Genomic DNA, 20,198 nt, shown 5'->3' on the forward strand with positions numbered 1-20,198 from the left:
GTGGAGTGGAGACGGCGAGAGAGAGAGAAAAGAAAAACTCCATGGCCGGTGCGGTGGCGGCCTGTCGCCTGACCTCCGAGCTGACCCTGCAATTACTACGGATCACCGTCGAACGGCCAGCTTTGCTACTCGCTCGTAGGCCGTGCCTGCCCCTCGCCGCCCCGGCTATTCACGGCTCTGCCACTGCTGCGCTGACCCCTTGCCAGGACGGCTGGGGCGGGCCCGCGGCCGTCCTCGGTGGACCGGGCGAACGTGCTGACGTGTCGTTGCCGGGGCGGAGGGAAGGAAAAGCTGCCGCGCTGCGAGGGAGTTGAGCTGGCGAGCTGGCTGCTGGCACCTGCATGCATGCGGTGGCGGCAGGGGCAGCTGGAGCTGGCTCACCCCGAGTCCCAGGGTTGATCTTGGTGGTTTCACTGGAAGTGGCACGAGAGGAGGAGGGTGGGCCATGCGGGGCGGGCGGTACGGTGCGGCGACCGGGGAGGCCGGCCAACGTGCCAGTGAGGCCCTGCTTGTAATGTTTAGCTGTACTTGCAATAGTAACATGAGAGACCACAGCTCCAAGCATGATGATCGATCGAAAAAGCAGCTGAAGCTGAAGCTAATTGCTATTTGTATTGCTTTTACCGTATCTGCAATGGTGGTCAGTAGGTTTCACAAAGTTATCGTTACAGTGTTAAAATTACCGACGAGCGCTAAGCTACAAATTGTCGCATGAGATTGATATTAGTCGGTTTCTGACGGAAAGCACTCGGTGGCTACACAATCTCTCCCTCTCGCTCTCGGAACTGAAAGGGGACTTGTCGTCAACGAATTGTTAAAAGGAGAGTTTATGTCTATAACGACAGAAGAACTGATGAAATGACATCAACGTTGTAAATTTGAAATAGGCCCCTACAAGGTAACAGTACAGCGTGGAACGACATGTCATATATATCGGGTTGAGGTGACTCGTGTTCCTTTCCTACCCTCTAAACTTTAGACCCGTCATATTAAAGAGAATTTTATTATTTACAAGTATTAAATAAAATCTAATTACAAAACTTTTTGCACAGATAGGTGCTAATTCGCGAGACAAATTTAATGAGCCTAATTAATCCATAATTTGCCACAGTGATGCTACAGTAATCATCCGCTAATCATGGTCTAATATACCTCATTAGATTCGTCTCGCGAATTAGCCCTGGGGTTCTGCAATTAGTTTTGTAATTAGACTTTATTTAATACTTTTAAATGATAAGATTCTTTTTAATGTGACGGGTCTAAACTTTAGATCTTAACAAACTAACACACCCTCAGACATACCATAACAGGAATGGGACGAGGGGGAAAAAGCTGATGCTGGAGTGTGGACTGTTTAACCCTGATGGAAAAGAGACACGCAGCGGACGCTGACTCCCTGTGAGCTAGCATGAGCATGCCATTGCCGGCCGGCGGCCGCTTGAACAGAGGCGATACACGCACGCACACTGGGGCAGGGGATATCAATCAAATCAAATCCACCTTTTCCCGCGCAGGCCGGGGCCTTGGAGGCTTGGAGCAGCATGGCCAGTGGCACTGCAGCGTAAATAATCCCGACCCGGGTGGGCCTTGCCTTCTTCTTCGCGGCGCCCGCCCACGACAGGCGTTACTACAAGCTCAACCACCTGACGCCCAGAAAAAGAAAAGGACGATGCGTTTCGATGGGCGGGCGGGCAGCTTTGAATTCAACTGCTCGTCCTCCAACTACGAATTAAAGGCCGGCCTTGGCGTTCAATCATGGCGCTTTGCGGGCTCGCCTCGGCGATCGCGTCCGAGCAATGTGTTTGTTTGAACGAAATGTCGTCGTCCTCGGTTCCTCGCCTTCCCCGCCGCCCGCCGGGGGGTTCCAATTTATTTTCCGGCGCAAAATCAACTCACCACTAGGAGCATGCAAAAAGGCCGCGACGGCAAGCATGCAGCAGCAGCTTTGCCTTTGCTATTCAAATTAAAGATGTACTACTACTTCTGCTCCGATCCACTCCTGCAGTACTGGAACTAGGTTAGTTGATCTGGTCATTAACTATAGTGCAGTACGCTCTAGTTTGGAGAGGCAGGCATGCCAAGACGAGCAGGCTAAAGAAATTAAAGAACATGATGCTATGTGGGAGTATGTTATTAGTTCAGGGATCAGGAGGTGCATGCCTCACTTTTATTTCTTGCACAGGACAAAAGGGATAAGCTCCTCCTGTCCTGCATTGTCGATTATATGCATGCACATCATATCGACCTCCGATTTGCATCGGGAGGACGGTACACATGAAGATCAGATAGATCCAAGCCACGAGCGTTAACTGATGAGGATCACATCTCTATCTCTATCTCTACTACTATTATTATTAAAGTAAGTACTAATTTCTTGATCCGTCAATTAAAGTTCTAATCGAAATTCGGATGACCGTATATTGAGTTAAGAGTTCAAAATTAATAAGGATTAGCGCTTGGCAAGTAAAATATAAAAAGTAAAATACACAAATAGTGTATAATATATATTTTTATATACTAATTAATATATATATTTATATAGTTTTCCGTAGCAACGCTCGGAATATATTTTGCTACTATCCATCTATCTTTCACCCCACGACCCAGCGTTGGATGATTGATTGGCTCATCTCATCTTAATCTCATCTCGTGGCAGGGCCTGGCTTCCATCTGATTCCATCTCGTGCCCGTGCATGTCTATGAAAGTGTAGCAGAACTGCAGAAGCCGCTACGGCCTACTCCACTCTCCACTCCCCAGTCCCCACTCCACAAGCAAGTCCACGTGTACAGGAGAGCTACATCAGGACCATCGACGGAAAAGCTACCGAGTACTAGTGCGTCAGTGTGTGTCAGCTAATCAGCGTTACCTGCTACATCAGTTACCAGCAGGAAAAGTTACCAAAGTTTGGACGAGGGGTATCTATTCTATTCATAGCACATGTGATGTGTTATCACATGTTCGTTAAAGATAATAAAATTTTAAAATAAAATAAAATATTTTAAAATAAAATAAAAATAGTTTGAAATATTGTTATCTCCAGCCTTTTATTTTATTCTAGAATATTTTATTTATTCTAAAATATTATTATTTTCAGCGAAAATGTACGATTATATGGCGGCGCGCATACAACAGCCTGATTTAAAAATTTGCGGCCCACAGGACAGCCCACGAGACTGCGACCGTCATTTACTCCACAAGATTTGCAGCCAGCAACCTTGGATTTCCCCGACAATCCGTCAGTCCCGGTGTCTTCATTCAGCCTCGACGATGAACACAGAGGGACAAGCACAAGACCAGATCATGCAGCTACCGGGCCGATCCATAGATGAGATGGGCCTAACACCAACAGAAGGCCCGAGTAGATTTCGGGCCCGACCAGGTTTTCGGCCTTTCGGGTGTAGGCGTGCAGCTATTTATTCGCTTTTCCTCTTCTCCGCCCCCAGGTGCCATCACAATCACACGGCAGGCCATCACAATCGCACCGCCAACACGACCATGGCCACTCGTTTGGTCTCAGCGGCGGTTCGCCATCGTATGCGATCACGAAGCAAAATCCTTCTAACGCGCCGGAGTCAACTTGTTACTGTTTCATAGGCTTATCCTATTAGCAATCTGTAGAAGGGGAGGGGACAGAAAGCACCAGCAACCTGTTTCAACTGCTGGTTTTGGTTGCCCCACTATCTCGAATTGTTCCACTGATGCAGCAGACATGATGCCTCTGATCTCGTCGAGTGGCAAAGCGACGGTGAGAAATGAAAATGCCAGTACCCTGGACCGATAGCAATAGCATATGCTCATCCAAGATGGATTTCACAGAATCAGACAAAAATATGTGCATTCTGTCAAGACTAATTTTACTTGCTCATCATTCCAAAGAGGGGTATAAATAAGCCTCAACCCTAAGTCATATTCTGAACTAGCACGTGATCTCCCACCGAACCATAATATCGATGCAGAGAATGTTTTTTTTTAAGGTATAAGGTTTAAGGTGGTGCATCAACTGACAGAATAGAGAATAGAGTATTTGCCCACAAAAAAGAATCATACAACTAAAAGAATAGCTTAGCCCATAGTAATATGATGTCGCATTAGACACAAGTATGCCGTGACTTAATCAAATGTTAGGCAAACAGTAGCATTAAGGATGCAAGGGGGTACCCATATCATATTATTTTTTAGTCAGTTAATTAATTACGATAGCATGCCACTCTAATTTATTTCTTCTCCCAAATTATTTATATAGAATACTATTCTATTTCATTTTATCAATTTTCTAGGTCGACCCAATGACCCAAAATATATATAACTCGGAAGCATCTTCTTCTTTACTAACCTGCCCAACTTAAGAACTCTCAGATGTAAGACATGATTAACTCATGTGAAGATTCTTCTAAATTTTCAGCTTCAACTACTGTTTATAAACTGGAAGAACCTTTAGAGAGGGAAAAAGCAAACAGTGCCGAGTGCCAACAACTGGTGTCCGCAGCTGCCCCACCATCCTAGGAATTGTTTCGCCGATGCAGGATTAGATGCTCTTGTCAAGTGGGCAAACAATTGTAAGCGATCAAAATGCTAGTCCACTGGACCAATAGCATATGCTAATCTCAATAGATTTCACACAACCAAAAAAGTAATATGTGCTTTGCGCAAATATCCAAAGAGAGATAGCAACCCCTCACAACCATCTATATTCTAAATTAGCACATTATTTCCCACAAAAACCATAATATCAATGCAGAGAAGCAATGTAGCGATCAAGTAGTGCATGAAGAAGTGATCATTTTGCGCAGATAGATGTGCTAGCAGAAAACGACCTTACGCATATAATAGCTCCCAAGTATTTGAGGATGAGAAAGTACTAACACCAGCATCAGATATATTTATATTTCTTATGCACTGAAAGATTGGCTTTCAAGATTTATTCATACTTGATGGTAGCAAGGCAAGACAATGTAGCCCTCAATACAAGTATGCCATTATTACTTCAAGAGGCTTACCAATGGCTAGACAAATAGCAGCAAATTCTTTCTTAGGCTGACAAACTCAAACCCTTTGAGATAGAAGGGCATTTCAGTAATAAAAAGATTAACTCATGAAAAAATCCATCTAACTTGCCAGCTTCAAGTTGTTACTGTTTCATAAACCTGTAGAGGGAGATGAAAATGTAAGGGCAGAAGTGGCCCTGAAAACTGATGGTCTGAGTCTCCCACTATCTTTAGGAACTGTTCCGTTGATGCAGAGGATTAGGTGCTCTGGTCAAGTGGGCAAGCAATGGCGACAGCAACAAAAATGCTAGTTCAATTGACTGCACATAACCAAACAAGAAAAAAAGTGTTTTGTGCAAAAAATATAAGATCCAACGTGAGGAAGAACTGAAGCCCTTACAACCATATAATTATATTCCACACTAGCACATGTTTCCCACATAAACAATAAGATTGATACAGAGAAGGATTGCAGGATCAATTAATGCATCAAGACGTGATAATCTTGCACAGATACAAGTGCTAGGAGCTAAGGACCTTAAGCAAATCCTAAGTATATTTAAGGATGAGACAGTAATAGCGCCAACATCAGATATCTTATATTGCTTATTATGAATTGAAACCATGGCTGTCAGCATATATTCATATAGGATAGCAGCAATCCTGACAAGAAGACTTCAATGTCACACCGCATTCGGATGGCCATCCATCTTCACCAATAATCTCCACAAGAGCACTTTCCATCCTTGAAATGGTGGAACCTCTTATTGTCCCTCACAATAAGCTCTCTGCCAACGATCCTTGACATGATCTTGATGGCATTGTGGCAGTCCCCACAGATCCTTAGGTTCTTAATGATGCGAAGAGGAGTCCTTGCTGGGGTGCTAATCAGACCATAAGCAATTGCCAGCCTCTCACTATGGTACAGCAATGCCTGCTCCTTGGCCTCCTGATCAATGTCATGGAGCACATACCTTGTATCTGGGACATATCTCTGCTCATTGACCACCTTCTTTTCAATCTTGGGTGGCAGCCGGTACTCTGCCAGCTTGTTCCTCCCATCAAGCATATTAATCCCCAGACGCCTCTTTGGAGGTGGGGTTGGTAGCTTCTTAGGATTTTCCTTGGATGGATCAAGCGACACCAACAACTCCTCTGCTCTGTCCTCAAGATCAATGTCTCCATTCATACGTGCCAGGTTCAAGACTGACTCCCACACCATGGCGTTGGGCTCAAACGGCAGCTTCTCGATATATTCCATAGCCTCGTTGAGATGCCCTGACTTCCCCAGGACCTCAATGATCCCAACATAGTGTTCCACACCAGGCTCAATGCCATGGTCCTTGGACATGGCATCAAAGTAAAGGAACGCCTCCTCAATGGCCTCCGAGTTGGCGCAAGCATTGAGCACAAGCACGTAGGTGTGGCTGGACGGTGCCATGCATTCCTTCATCAGCTCGAACAGCCGCAGCGCCTCATCGCCAAGCCCGTTCACCGAGTAGCCATCAATCATGATGTGCCACGAGTCCATGTTGCGGTCAGGCATATTGTCGAACGTCCTGCGGGCATGGGGCATGGCTGCGCACTTGGCATACATCTCGAGAAGCTTGTTGTTGACCCGGAGGTCACCGCGGAAGGGCGAGCGGAGGAAGAAGTCGTGCACCTTTCTGAGCTCCTCGAGCAGCTTGGGGTTGGAGCAGGCGGCTGCGAGCTCGTAGAAGGCGGGCGGGTCGGCGCGCGCCCCCTTGGCGAGAAGCTCGACGGCATCCTTCACCCGCCCCTCCCGGCACAGTCCCATCAGCTCCCCCGGCCCCGCCACAGGTTCAGGAGGAGGAAGCGGTGGAGTAGAGTGCTGCTGCGGGGGCGGAGGGCCGTAGCCGTGGGGCGGCGGCGGCGCCTGATCCTGCGGTGGTGGAGGCCCGTAGCCGCGTGACGGCGGAGGCGGCGCCTGCTTCTGCGGTGGTGGAGGTCCGTATCCGCGGGGCGGTGGAGGTGGAGGTGGCCCCTGATGGTGTGGTGGTGGAGGCCCGTAGCCGCGTGGTGGCGGAGGCGGCACATGCTGGTGAGGGGGTGGAGGCCCGTGGCCACGGGGCGGCGGAGGCCCGTGGCCACCGGACGGTGGAGGCGGCACATGCTGCTGCGGCGGTGGAGGCCCATAGCCGCGAGGCGGCGGAGGCGGTGGCGGAGCTTGCTGCTGGTAGTTCCCCGGATGGGGCGGAGAGGGATGTCCCTGCGGAGGCCACTGTGGAGGGGGTCCGAGGGGAGAGGGGTTCCGCGTCGGCGCCCACTGCTGCTGATGGGGCTGGTGGACATGGTTGGGAGCGGCGGCGGCGGGGGAAGGGTAAGGGTGGTAGGCGTAGGATGCCTGGGAAGAGGAGAGGGGGCGGGCGAGGAGGTGGAGGAGGGAGCGGGACCTGGCGGAGGAGAAGGCGAAGGAGCGGAGCGGACGCAGGTGGATGGCGGCGGTGGCAGCCATGGCGATTGGCGAGGGGCGAGGGCTCCTCTTCTCCGCTTGGTGGGGTTTAGGCGACGGCGAGATTGGAGGAGATGGAAGATGTGGGGAGAGATATTTCCGGGCTCGGCGAATGGCGAAATGATGCTTCTTATGGGCTCCGCGGGTGGTTGTACTCGGCCCAGTAAAAGAATGAGGCCCATGACTGCGTCACGGACTCACGGTCGCCAACCAGGGATTCAGTGTACTGATTCAGTGGATTGGGAGTTTCGGTGACATTCAGCAAGTGCAAACACGCTCTCGTTTCTCTCAGTGCCAGTGATCAGCAACTAGTAGTAGCCACCAATTCTGTTCGCCTTTCTATTCCCCGCTTGGAATCTTTACAGAAATCTCACAGGGAACATTGATGGTTCAAGCCACTCATCACATCAGCAAGGAGACGATCATCTTTTCTACTGGCCAAAAAGTCCTAACCAAAGACAAGAAAATGAATGAATTTCTGTACAAGCTGCTGGAGAAACAGAGGAATATGATTCAAAGCAAGTCTCAATCTCTCAGCCCCAGGGAATCGATCCGATTCTGCTTAATTAAAAGTGTACAAGCTGCTAGCACCAAGGAAAGTAGGAAAGGAATAATACTCTAGTCCAGTACAAATTGCAATGTCCTCCAGAAATGCAAACCGAGGATTCACCGGCTCCACCAGTACAAAATGCAACATCTTTTTAGAGAGCTGTAAAATGCAAGATCCGACTCTGCTTAATTGAATTGGGATGGTATCATTGGAACAGATGTACAAACCTCCCGTGGCGGGGCATCTTCGGCCTCGAGCATCCGAACAACTTGACCCATAGCGGGTCTTTTCTCAGCATCTGGATCGACACACCGTAGTGCCACTAGAAGAGCACGCTTCAGAGCACGAGTGGCTGGCTTCAACTCCAACTCCAAGTCAGGATCCATCACCTCCTCATATCTTCTCGTGCCGGCCATCATCTTCAGAGCACGATTGACGATTTGCTTCAGCGTGCACGGACGATGGTAGATGCTCACCTCGTTAGCAGGCCGACCATCGTCAGCAATCATTCATAGTTTGCATGTGCTTTTGACAAAAGCAGTGTAATATCCTTGTGGCTGGCAAATAGGTTCGAGAGCAAAAGCCTTATCAACTATTTGTATGCAACAGCATATCACAGTATATTAGATTATTTCTGAAAGCTTTTGGTGGTTTCCAGTGGTAACACTCAGTAGGCTGTTGCCAGCACCCAGCAGAATTTTTCCCAAGATGACCTTTTACAGACCTCTCATGGTATGCATTGGAGGATTCTAAACTACATCTCCGTTTTACAACATGGCCAAATGAACCAAGAGTAACCAAAAGCCTATATTTCTGCTTTACAATACAAAAATGATGCGACTCGCTAGATCGAAGTGAATATACCTTTTTCTTCCCAAACACTAACCTATGTTAAACCGTAGAAAATTGGCCAGCCCTACACTTAAAATATGAAATTGAATGCTCTTCTTTAATTGGCCAGTGGTACTCTTCCATGTTTTCCAAAAAAGACCGTACTAGCTGGAAGCTGAAATAAGCTACAACACAGCAAAACCATCAGTTATCTTTCGTCCTCCCACCCTGGAATGTTTGCAGTGGCCTCGTTGACCATCTTCACAAGGGTGACCTGAAAAAAGAAATTCAGATCAACATGCGAATATAAGGTGGCCTGTAGGAGAACCCTAATTTCAAATATATTGATTCAAAGATACAAAGGCTATAAAGCATGAAGGAGAAATAATTATAAGGAATCATGCTGTTCCACATAAATGCTGTCAGTTCAACCAAGAATTTGCATTGAACTTGCGATGTCATTTGAGCTTCCTCAAGTGTCCATTGCTGCGTGGATTGCCAGTAGAAATGGCAGCAGCTCTGGACAACCAACAGCAATAATAGCACTTCAGCAGCATACCGGCTAGTCGGATAATACTGGTGTAGAGAAGAATAACGAGGCAAATTTAACAGTTATATGTTTGGCACATGCATGACTGGACGAGATGCTCTTTAAGTCGTGTGCCGCAAATCAATTAATGTGACCTAGGCAAATTATGTATAAGGCAAATACCATTATAATATTGTTGCAAGTTAACGTAACAGCATTTTCAAGTTATCTCAACAAGATTGTACTCGGTCATTTATTTCCAACATGATTTCATGTAGCACACTGCACACTCTTACCTAAACTTGAGGGTGCTAAATAAGCAAGAATAGAAAAATTAATGTGACCTAGTGCAACACTAGAGACAAATTTATATGCATTCAACAAGTAGTTCAAGAATTTCATAAACATGAAAAGCCAACCATCTGCAGAAGCAAATGGCACATGCATACCCAACGATACAAAATATTATGCACATACCACACTTTCAGGAACTCCTGGAGGGGGTAGTGAAAGATTTCTTGGTGGTGGTGATTGAAGGTAAGATCTTTTGTCAAAACGCCACTCGCCAATTTTCCCATAAGTTAGCTCACCCTGAGTTAGAAAAAAAAAATATAAGCTTTCTCTTATGGAGATCAATAGATTTTACATAACAATATAGAGCAGCAGAATGTTGAGTATTTAATAGATGATTAAGTTTGAAGTTTAGTCACCTTCATCGAATAATCGCATCCATATGTGTAATGGATGATGAATGTGTTGTCTGATTTTAGATCCCAAGGAGGCTGCAATCATCATCAAGCACATCTTTAATGATATAAACTGCCATCACAACTAAGAGATGACCTATCTAGTGACAAGACTTCTCAGCAGTCAACACCTGAATCATAAAATCTTTACGGAGACTATGGTGCACACTGTGCAGTGCACTAGCAACAGCATATGCATACCTACAAATATGATAGGAAAATAGAAATTAATAGGAATCATACATGTTAAAGATAATAAATAAAAGCAGAGCAGAATTTTATACTGACATTTCCAGGACCCATCCGAATGCTTTGTCTGTCTCCTGATCCTCTTTCATTTTTAATGAAACATTCATCCAGGTTGGAGCAATCTTCTCAAGTTGAGCCTAAAAATGTTGTGTGAATGCATCCATAATAGGTTAATTAAGATTGACATGACACGTAACAGATGGATGTCACTAACACAAAATCAGTATTTACTTTTGCAGAACTATAAAAACTAAAAAGAACAATGCATGGGCACATATGCTATATTGGCAACCATCATAACCAAATCCAAGGTTCTATTAATCATGAGATACCTTCTTGATTATAACCGGAGAGTTGCCAATAGGATCGATTTTTGAGACAGGTCCTTTTTCTTCTGGAAAGAACTTCCTCAATATCTTCTCGTTCTCAGTTGGTTTGATGTAGAAAAATGGAAAAGCCGCTGGTTCATCACCATGGGCTAAGTTTGGCAAAGGCTTCACGAAGACATGATCTGGCTCCGCCATTAGTATATAGCTACAAATGATCCATTATGAGAACATAGACGAATTCTTCGACCATGAGCAAATAAAGGAAATATACTCACTCTTCGTCGATATTTGCTTTCTGCAGCCACTGGACAAACGCCCAAGGCCTATTCAAGACAATGTATCCCTGAGCAAATCATTGTATCAGCAAAAGCACGATAATGTGGCATCCTAAGCTAGCAAAACAAACACCGCAGAAGGAACAACCAAGGCCTCACCTTATCCTTGCCTTCAGGAAGGGGGTCAACCACCATGGTGGGTATCTCATCCATCAATCCATCAGGCTTCCCCGAGTGAAGGATCCTTGTGAAGCCGCCCATGTCGGACCCAGGCCGGGCCCTCATCTCCTTGTACCAATAGTGCATTATCCGGGACTGCCACTGGCTGTAAAGCGCGTCCGTCGCCGTCAGCGCGACGTGGAACCGCTTCGACGGGTCGGAGCCAGAGCCCGACCAGTACGAGACAGCCGAGTCCCGATCCCCGCCGCCGCCGAGGAACTTGCGCGGCCCGTCCCGACCCCTGCCTGGCATCGTGAGGAAGTTGTAGGTCGCGAAGAAGCATACTAGGGAGATGAGGATGAGCATCCAGGGGGAGGTCCTCCCGGCATTCTTCCTCCCGCTCATCCTTCACGCCCCCAACCCGCAACCAGGGGGCACCTCCTACTCCTGTCGAGCCGTGCGCGGCAGCGCCAGCGAGGGACCGATCGCCGGAGTCACTGCGGAGCCTGCAGGGTGATAGCGCTGGGTGAGTCGCTGGCCGGATCTGAGACTGGGATCGCCCTCGGCGGATGAAACTGAGGGGGATGAAGAAGATGGCGGGAAGGGAAGGGGAGGGCGAGGCGTGGGGTACTCACCACGACGAGGCACGCGGTGGCCGGCCGGAGAGGGCTGAGCGGTTCAGCGGCGGTCGCCTCCGCCGCGGTGATGGCGTGGCGTGGCAGGGAAGGAGAGGAACGCGTTGCAGAGGAAGAGTGAGAACTGAGACGGGCTTAATTTCTTTTTTTACAAGTAGGCTTGGACCCACCATTTCATCATCAGATGGCCAGCAGCAGGGGTTTGGTGGCTTTACCGGCGAGCGAGGAAATGCAATTGCCTGGCCGCGCCTCGCGCGTGCTCGCCGCCGCCGTGTCCTGTGCGCCGCTTGGCTTTGCGTCGCCGCCCGGCAAAGCCGCTGCGTCCCGCGCGTGGCTTGGCTTCGCCTCGCGCGCGCACCCGAGAGCCGACAGCCCCGGCGACCCGGATAGCTACCGATGCTAGGGCCTAGGTGGAGCGGTTGAGGGACGGAGATCTGTGGCAGTGGGCTAGGCCGACGGACAGACAATTGGGCCGTATTTACACGGGGGCCAGTATCCTATTTGGCTGCTTCCCGATCCCCGCGCCGCCGCCGGCCAACCGTGCAACGATCACGGAAAGGCAGGCGGCGGCGCCGGATACGGACGGAGTGCCGCCGCCGTACGCCGTCGGCTATCGTCCACGGCCGGATAGGAGTTTCGGTGACATTCAGAAATTCCAAACATGCTCTCATTTCTCTCCGTGTCAGTTGTCAGCACTTCGTAGCAGCCAGCAATTCTGCTCGTCTTCCCGTTACAGATGATGGCCCTGCTTTGAAACTTCACAGAAATCCCCCAGAGAACATTGAGGATTCAAGACACTCATCACATCAGCAAAGAGACGATCATCTTTTCTACTGGCCGGAAAGTCCTAACCAAAAACCAGAAAAATAAATTTCTGTACAAGCTGCTGGACAAACAGAATAGGAGGAATAGGATTCACAGCAAGTCTCAATCTCTCAGGAAATAGATCCGACTCTGCTCTCTAATCTCGCTACCACCAAGGATAATACCTACAGTACAAAATGCAATGTCCTCCGGATGTGCAATGCCCTTCTATCTCTACCAACCATCCACACCTTCCAATGCTGGCCACCACCGGTCTGAAACAGGGTTCTTGGATGATCCGCTGTGCTCTCATCAGGAGTTAGGACTGAAATCTCACGGATGGTCCCGACTCTCTTCGATCACTGCTTATCTCAAACTCGCTTGAGCTTGCCTTGGACTCGTTGTCTGCGTTGCTGCTGTGGCCCCTCCGGCTCCGGCGGTCCTTCAGAGGATCACAGCACAACTTTAGACTTATTTCACAATAATTAAAGTGTGATTGTATCAACCAAATAAAGGTGATGTACAAACCTCCCGTGACGGGACATCTTCCGCCTCGAGCATCCGAACAGCCTGACCCATAGTGGGTCTTTTCTCAGCATCTGGGTCGACACATCGCAGTGCCACTAGAAGAGCACGCTTCAGAGCACGAGTAGCTGGTTTCAACTCCATATCAGGATCCACTACCTCCTCAGCTCTTCTCGAGCCAACCATCATTTTCAGCCACTCCACCAAATGCACCTGCACAGCGGCCACGTAGCATCAGATCAACATTCAAAGCTGACAAGGCATTACAGCATACAAAATTAAAAAAAATACATTTGCCACAAGGGCCACTAGAAATAGATGCTAGATAACCATACACCTGAAGTATATTGTCTCCCTTAGTAGATGCTGTTTTGCTGCGAAACAAATGGCTACTTGTGTTGACGGCTTGCTTCAGCGTGCATGGGACAATAGTAGATGCTCACCTCATTAGCAGGCCGACCATAGTCAACTGGATCCCTCCCAGTCACTGCTTCCAGTAATAGCACCCCAAAACTGTAGACATCGCTCTTCTCGTTTAGCAGACCAGTGTTGGCATACTCAGGGGCCACATACCTGAAACAGTAGTAAAATAGCATATGAATGGTTGTTTCATGTGAAGTTCCACAAAGCTATTTGTTCTTATCATGAAAAACAAATCTGTCAACTTGTAAATGTCCTAACCTAAGTGAATGCCACACATTCCGGTTAGTGAAGCAAAGCATTTGAAAGAGAAAGCAAAGAACATACCCGAAAGTTCCCATAACTCGAGTTGTGATATGGCTCTTCCCTGCACCCAAGAGCTTAGCCAATCCAAAATCAGAAAGCTTACCGTTGAAATCTTCATCAATTAAGATATTGCTCGATTTGATATCACGGTGCACAACTTTAGGTTCTATGGCTTCATGTAAATAAGCAAGCCTGTATATTGTTCAGTTATAAAATTATTTTACACAACAAACCATATGCATAAAAAAAGAGGTAATATGGTGAATGGTTTGTTTCTTACGCTTTAGCAATTCCAAGAATGACTTTCATCCGGGCTTCCCAAGTAAGAACACCATGCTGTCGCATGGCACCATGAAGCCACTGTTCTAAGTTTCCATTATTCACATATTCATACACAAGTATCCTGGAATGACAAGAAAATCCATGAGGAGAAGATTACAAACCAGATAGGTTTCATGGTGTATTCAAAACAGATTATCAGGGCTGAATCTAGATGGATAAAGCAAAAGCGAACATTAACAGCGTCAAGTTTTTTATTCAATCGAAAATCAAGTGTTCTCATAAAGATGTTTAATTGCCTAGTTTCACCAAATCATAAGGCCAGTAGTGAGAAAGCTAAAACTGAGGGGCATATCTTGGATATCTTCAAGTCACCTGAACTGAATGATACACACCGCTATTAATTACCACAATAACTCTCAGATCACTACTGTGAATATATTTTCTTTTGTAGAAGGTGCGGCAACTTTATGCATTTATTTAGTCTCAAATGAAGCTGAAAGCAAAAGGTGAAAATATATATCCAAAATGCTAATTGAGACTTTGCTGCAAAAAACAATAACACCTTTAGTTGAAACAATCAATATAACATGTGGTAGCAGGAGCACAGTTAAACTTCTAGAAGATCAAGATAAAACAGGCAGTCAGGCACACATCTTAAAGTAGACACAATTTGTCTTTAAGAAAACTATTTATGTTGTTAATCAGGTAAACATGATATTCTAGACACTTTAGATCTCAGAATATTTCCAGTGCAATCTACCCATCTTTGATGAATATTTAGTCACCATTGGCCTATTCTAAGACTTATCATCATATGACACAATTACACTTCACCTTATATAAAGACAGCAATACTGCAGGAATTTAGTGGATGATTGTTTCTAGAGCTAAATATGGTGATGCTAACAGCTTGGTGATTGGTAGCTGCTTGATTTCTGATCAAGGATTGCTTGATAGGCTACTATACTTCGTGTTGCCTATTTTTATGGACATAGTCCATGGTCCACTAGACCTACAATACTTCTGAATACCACACGTTGGAGGCTCTTTGTATTCATGCAGAAGCAGTGCAGGCAATGATATATCCAACAGATTCTGGGCCAAACCATGATGTCTAAAACCATAACAGGTATCATACAAGTTTGCACCATACATGCATCAAGAGATACGTAAAGAAACGGCATCCATAAATTGGTGAATAATAGAAGCACATTGTCAGCAAGCAGCTCACTGAGGCAGAGTGATGGACTAATGAACATTTACACTTCTACTGGTTCCTAACTTACAAGGTTTTGTCATAACCTATTCAATGTGGTATCAAACAAATAAAAAATGAAACAAAATGAGAGAAAGCTCGATTGAGGACTTGGCGAGGAAAAAGTTTATGATAGAATGGATAAAAGTTTCAAGAGCTGAAATGGAATAGCTAATGGATATACTAACATACTTTGGCATAAGCATTCTCAAAGTTTAATCAAGTGCCAGTTTTTTAAGGGTTTAGCTTCAAGATTTTATCAACCAAGAAAGCAATTAGATATGAATCAGTAGTCAGCCTATGAAAGTACATATATATGAAAGCAGAGAAAACCGTAGCCATCAGTCAATGCATTTGATTGGGAAATAGCTTCACCTATGGATTCCCTCGACACAATATCCTAGAAGGCGGACAAGATTCTTATGCCTGACATGTCCAATTGCCTCAACTTCAACCCTGAATTCCTTTTCTGCCTGGCCCCTGCAGTGACATATAAAAACAATATCAATATGCTGAGACATGAAACCATCAAAGAGGGCTGAATAATATTTCAAATTCTATATGGAATGGAATTTGTCCTATAAGGTAAAGATAAATTTCAGAACTTCTTACATGTTATTGAGAAGTTTTTTTATTGCAACATCAGTCCCATTTATAAGTCGACCGCGGAAAACTATTCCATATCCACCTTCTCCAATGACATTCTCCTTAGAAAACCGATTTGTTGCATGCTCCAAATCTCTCAAGGTAAACCAATGACCCCAGCCCAGATGTGAAAACTCCGGGAGACCAACCAATGGTGATGCAGAGACAGTGGCATATTGAGGATACTGCCTCCTAGCATTGCCTGAGCTGCCTTCATCACCAGAATATGAACTGCCAGCCCTTTCACATTGGTATGCCGAGCTGCATTGGCTCAAATTATCAGCATCACTCGATTTGCTCCTAACCAAGTGCGCCAACATTTTCCCAGAATCTTTTTCACAATGTTTCTCCTGCACTGCCAGCACATGGCTTTCTGGCACATGAAAGTTTTGAACAATAGCATGCTCACGCACTTCATCTACTGCAATCTCCTTGGAGACATCCGGAATTTGAGACACCGGGATGTTATCAAAAGACTTCTTCGGCTTCCTCCGATATATGGACCAGAAGCACATGAAACCTAGGATAAAGAAGATTAACACCCAAATAGAGATGCCAATCACAATCCATAGCCTCAAGCCAAACGGAGGTGTCCTGGAAGATAACTCTGCCCTCAGGATTTCGACTGTCGTCATCTTTATTACTCAGCAACCTACAAACCAGCATCAGCGATGTGATGTTAGCTTAGCACTTCACTAAAGAAGGCAAGGAAGACAGACTCAACGTAAGATCAGAGCACTATATATTTATACTGGCAACGGAAAGAGCGTTGCATCCAAACTAAACCGTAGAATTTTTATCAGCATAGCATCAAGCTGGTCCATAGCGCGAAAAAATCAATCATCATTGATCATAAATGCTAATAAGGAGGGAACGGGAAGAATATGCGGTGCAAGGTTCTTATGACGCGGGTTAAATGGGCCAAACAATTTTTCGGCTACTTGCCCCTTCCCAGACAAACACTCCTTCAAGTGAGCAGTCAGATGAACAACACCTTAGGAGGTGAGGAGCAAGAACAAACAGAGGGGGGAAACCGCACAGTGTGGGAGAAGTAGCTAATCCTATCAAATCAGCGGAAAGGAACAGCCAACAATCCAAACTTTGCACTCTAGCTTTTTTTTCTAGAAAAGATTCGATCTAATTTTCAAGCCGCTCTCACCACTACCTAAGAAAGGAATCCAATCCAACCAGTCTTGAAGGAACAGCCGAACAGCAACCGCACTGGATCGATAAAAAGAACCAATCACCACCCAGGCACCCAGTGACCCGGAGTAGCTTCCGAGCAGAGGCAGCAACACACCAAAGAAGGCACTTGGTCCAATCCAATGCCAACCAAACAAAGAAAGTGGGCAAAAGAAATGAAAAGGATTTGGGGAAAAGAAAATCACTGCCATTGCAACCTCTTGACATCCCCTGGTTGGTGAGAAACACCTCCGTGGAGTAGTACTTGTGGTACAACCCCCGCTCGACGCTTCCTCCTCTTCCTCCAGTTCCAGCTCTTGGTTCCTCGGCTCAGCCCCTCTGCTGCGTCAGTCTGGTCGGAGAGCAGATGGCCATGGGAGGCCGTCGGCCGGCTCCGGGGAAAGGGACGCAATGCTGGGTTTTTTTTTTTGGGGGGGGGGGGGGGTGGGGGGGGGCGCGGTGAGGAGACGGGGGCAACAGCAGTACAAGGGGAGCAGGCATTAAAGTTAGGTCACAACACTGAGTAGAGTGAGAGAAGATGGAGAAATGGGAAATGGTGTGAGAAAATCAGAAAATGGAAGAAAACAGCTGTAAAAGAAGAAATGGGGATGGCCGCCATATTTGCTAGGGACACCCTGCACGGCTGAGTTTCGTAGGAATGAGCTCTATGAGTGGGTGCTAGTAACTGTACTGTACTAGGTACTCTATCTTTCTTTCTAGCAAACCTACATGGAACGGATGATGTATAGTGTATTTAAGTGCACATGATTATATATCCGTTAAGCCAATTACTGAAGTCAACAGATCATTGTAGATTTTTTGATGCTCGAACCTTTAAAATATCCTATGGAATCTAAATACGGAAAAATAAAGCTCTCATACCGATTCCAAGTTAAACTATCTAATAGTCAAATGAGTATAAAATGTTCAATACATGAACGGATGAACCTGATAATCTGCAATTTCACAAAAAACATGTTACATCAATTAGTGCTATACGTACATCTACAATGCATGGATGCAGCATCAGATTGGTAATCGTGTGCGTAAGTATATTAGGATAGAGGTGCTTCATGTTCAAATGCTATAGATCAACAAAGTTGTCCATGTGTGAAGCTATTTTCTTTTGTTAGAGGAATTTAATGCCTAGAGTCGTAATGGAACGGATGTGTAGTAAGTAATGCATCTAAGTAGATGGTGCAAATTAATATGGAGTTGTTTTGCATATCTCTAAAGGTGCATTTGGAAGGACTCGAGAAATACAAAGAGTACTTCACATATCTATTTGCTTTTCTCTTTTCAAACAATAAGTTCTGAAAAAACTTAAATGTATAGAATAGTAACAAAGATTATGTGAAAATAAATCATTATATAGATTTCGTTCGTATGCTGGATAGTATGACTTGAATTGCTTTTTATAATTACAATATGGCGGTGTGATGCCCAGTACTCAAGGGGGGTTTCAAGGGGGGTTAAGGTTGGAAGGTCTGGGTGCACGGAGCTAAGCTCCGTTTTGCCGGAACGTTGAGAGCGTGAGAAGGCGTGGGGCACACGAGGGAAAGGCTTGGGCACCCCAGCTCAAGCACACAGCTTCCAACACAAGCCGCGAGGACTTGCGGAGGGGGCATGGCTTGGGACGGCCCTGGCCCCACATGCCATCGAGGTGCTGGGGCCTCGTGTTGTTCCTCGGTGTGCGCGCAGCAGAAGAGGGGGAGGGGAAGGGGTCGACCCGACCCATACCCTGGGCGTGAGCACGAGGTCAAACGGACACACAGGCCAAATCTAGGCTCGCTGGCTCGCAGATTGCAGTGCGGCTCACGCGCGCCTGCTCCTTTTTACCATTTCACCCCCGCGCGCGGGGTCCCGCCCGCCCGCGAGGTGCTCTACTCTGTCTGGGTAGGCGGGCCCATGGGCAGATGAATTGACGGACAGGCCCATGCGGCACAACGGCTAGCTCCTTCCTCCCGGGCTGACGTGGGTGGGTCGGGCTCCCAGTCGTAGTCAGACGCTGGCCGGCGCGGCCCATGCATCAGCCATCACGCAGCTTCCGGGATTCCGGATCAGCGCCCGCCTTTCGCCCGTTCCGTTGCGGTGGCCGAAGAACAGAGGATGACACCCCGGTCCCACCTCCAGCCCGTTCATCGCCCAGCTGCAGAAACTACGCGCCTACGCTTTTTTTCGTGACGGTCGACAGGTGTCCTCTTTGCCAACACGTGATTAAGAAGGCTACGTGACATGATGACGTTTAACCAGCAACGCGGTGCTCCGGTATTACCGCAGTGCTTACTATTTGGATGATGACTGCTCACGTGCATGGTTGTCATCCTCGGCACCAGCTGGCGAAATGATGGGTGACTGATGCCTGCCTGCCTGCATGCGTATACACGATCGCTCCACCGCCGTCGATCTTTTACTAGTTCCACAGGTGGCCAGGTGGGGTAGCTAGTGCCTGGCAGAATTATATTTTTAATAAAGCAACGATATCTATTATATACTAGTACTATTATATATATTTATATATATATATCGTCTCAAATACTGTGGTTAATTAATCAGACGCCGACAACATACAATATCCTGACCGAGCAACTGGTTCTGGCGAAGCAGAAGGGGGGGGGGGTGTGGATTAGACTAGTCAGCCAACCCCTAGCTTGTTGCCTGGTTTTTCTTCATGTCTAACGAGACCTAGCAGTAATCACTTTCTTACTTGAGAGGTGTCAACCCCACGTGGTTTCTACCTAGGTTTTCTTTCTCTTTTTTTTGAAAGGTCAAGCAGAAGCACTGCTATTCATTTAACTACCTAGATTTTCCGCACCAACATTTTGGCTAGATTTTAGTTGTGTTGTCGCAATTTGGACAATAATTCAGGGGGCATGCGTGAAATTTGATGAGCAAGCTAATTTCTGTGCTGCCAGACTATGTGGCAATAATTTTTCTTTGAGCGGAATAGTAATTCCATTAACTTAATAAAGGCGGCGTGATAATAATTGATGGTGTTTACCTGACAAAATGATCTC

General features: G+C 46.5%; 2 protein-coding genes across 2 annotated transcripts; both read right to left on the reverse strand.

Moving 5' to 3' along the window:
• Positions 1–5,374: 5,374 nt before the first annotated feature.
• Positions 5,375–17,612, reverse strand: LOC112886233 (probable receptor-like protein kinase At2g42960). Its single transcript, XM_025952057.1, has 9 exons — positions 17,400–17,612; positions 15,967–16,651; positions 15,730–15,834; positions 14,098–14,220; positions 13,839–14,009; positions 13,535–13,664; positions 13,095–13,304; positions 12,904–13,008; positions 5,375–6,838 (listed from the first exon to the last, which is right to left on the reverse strand). The coding sequence occupies exons 2-9, from the start codon at positions 16,632–16,634 to the stop codon at positions 5,699–5,701; spliced, it is 2,652 nt and encodes an 883-aa protein (XP_025807842.1). The 5' UTR covers positions 16,635–16,651; positions 17,400–17,612; the 3' UTR covers positions 5,375–5,698.
• Positions 8,597–12,138, reverse strand: LOC112886232 (hydroxyproline O-arabinosyltransferase 3-like). The gene is made up of 9 exons (XM_025952056.1): positions 11,763–12,138; positions 11,128–11,633; positions 10,969–11,036; positions 10,697–10,898; positions 10,404–10,501; positions 10,247–10,316; positions 10,080–10,151; positions 9,847–9,960; positions 8,597–9,114 (listed from the first exon to the last, which is right to left on the reverse strand). Exons 2-9 carry the CDS (start codon positions 11,530–11,532, stop codon positions 9,049–9,051), a joined length of 1,095 nt encoding a protein of 364 aa, XP_025807841.1. The 5' UTR covers positions 11,533–11,633; positions 11,763–12,138; the 3' UTR covers positions 8,597–9,048.
• Positions 17,613–20,198: the final 2,586 nt, after the last annotated feature.

Source organism: Panicum hallii, chromosome 3, assembly GCF_002211085.1.
Source record: "Panicum hallii strain FIL2 chromosome 3, PHallii_v3.1, whole genome shotgun sequence".
NCBI classification, from domain to species: Eukaryota; Viridiplantae; Streptophyta; class Magnoliopsida; order Poales; family Poaceae; genus Panicum; species Panicum hallii.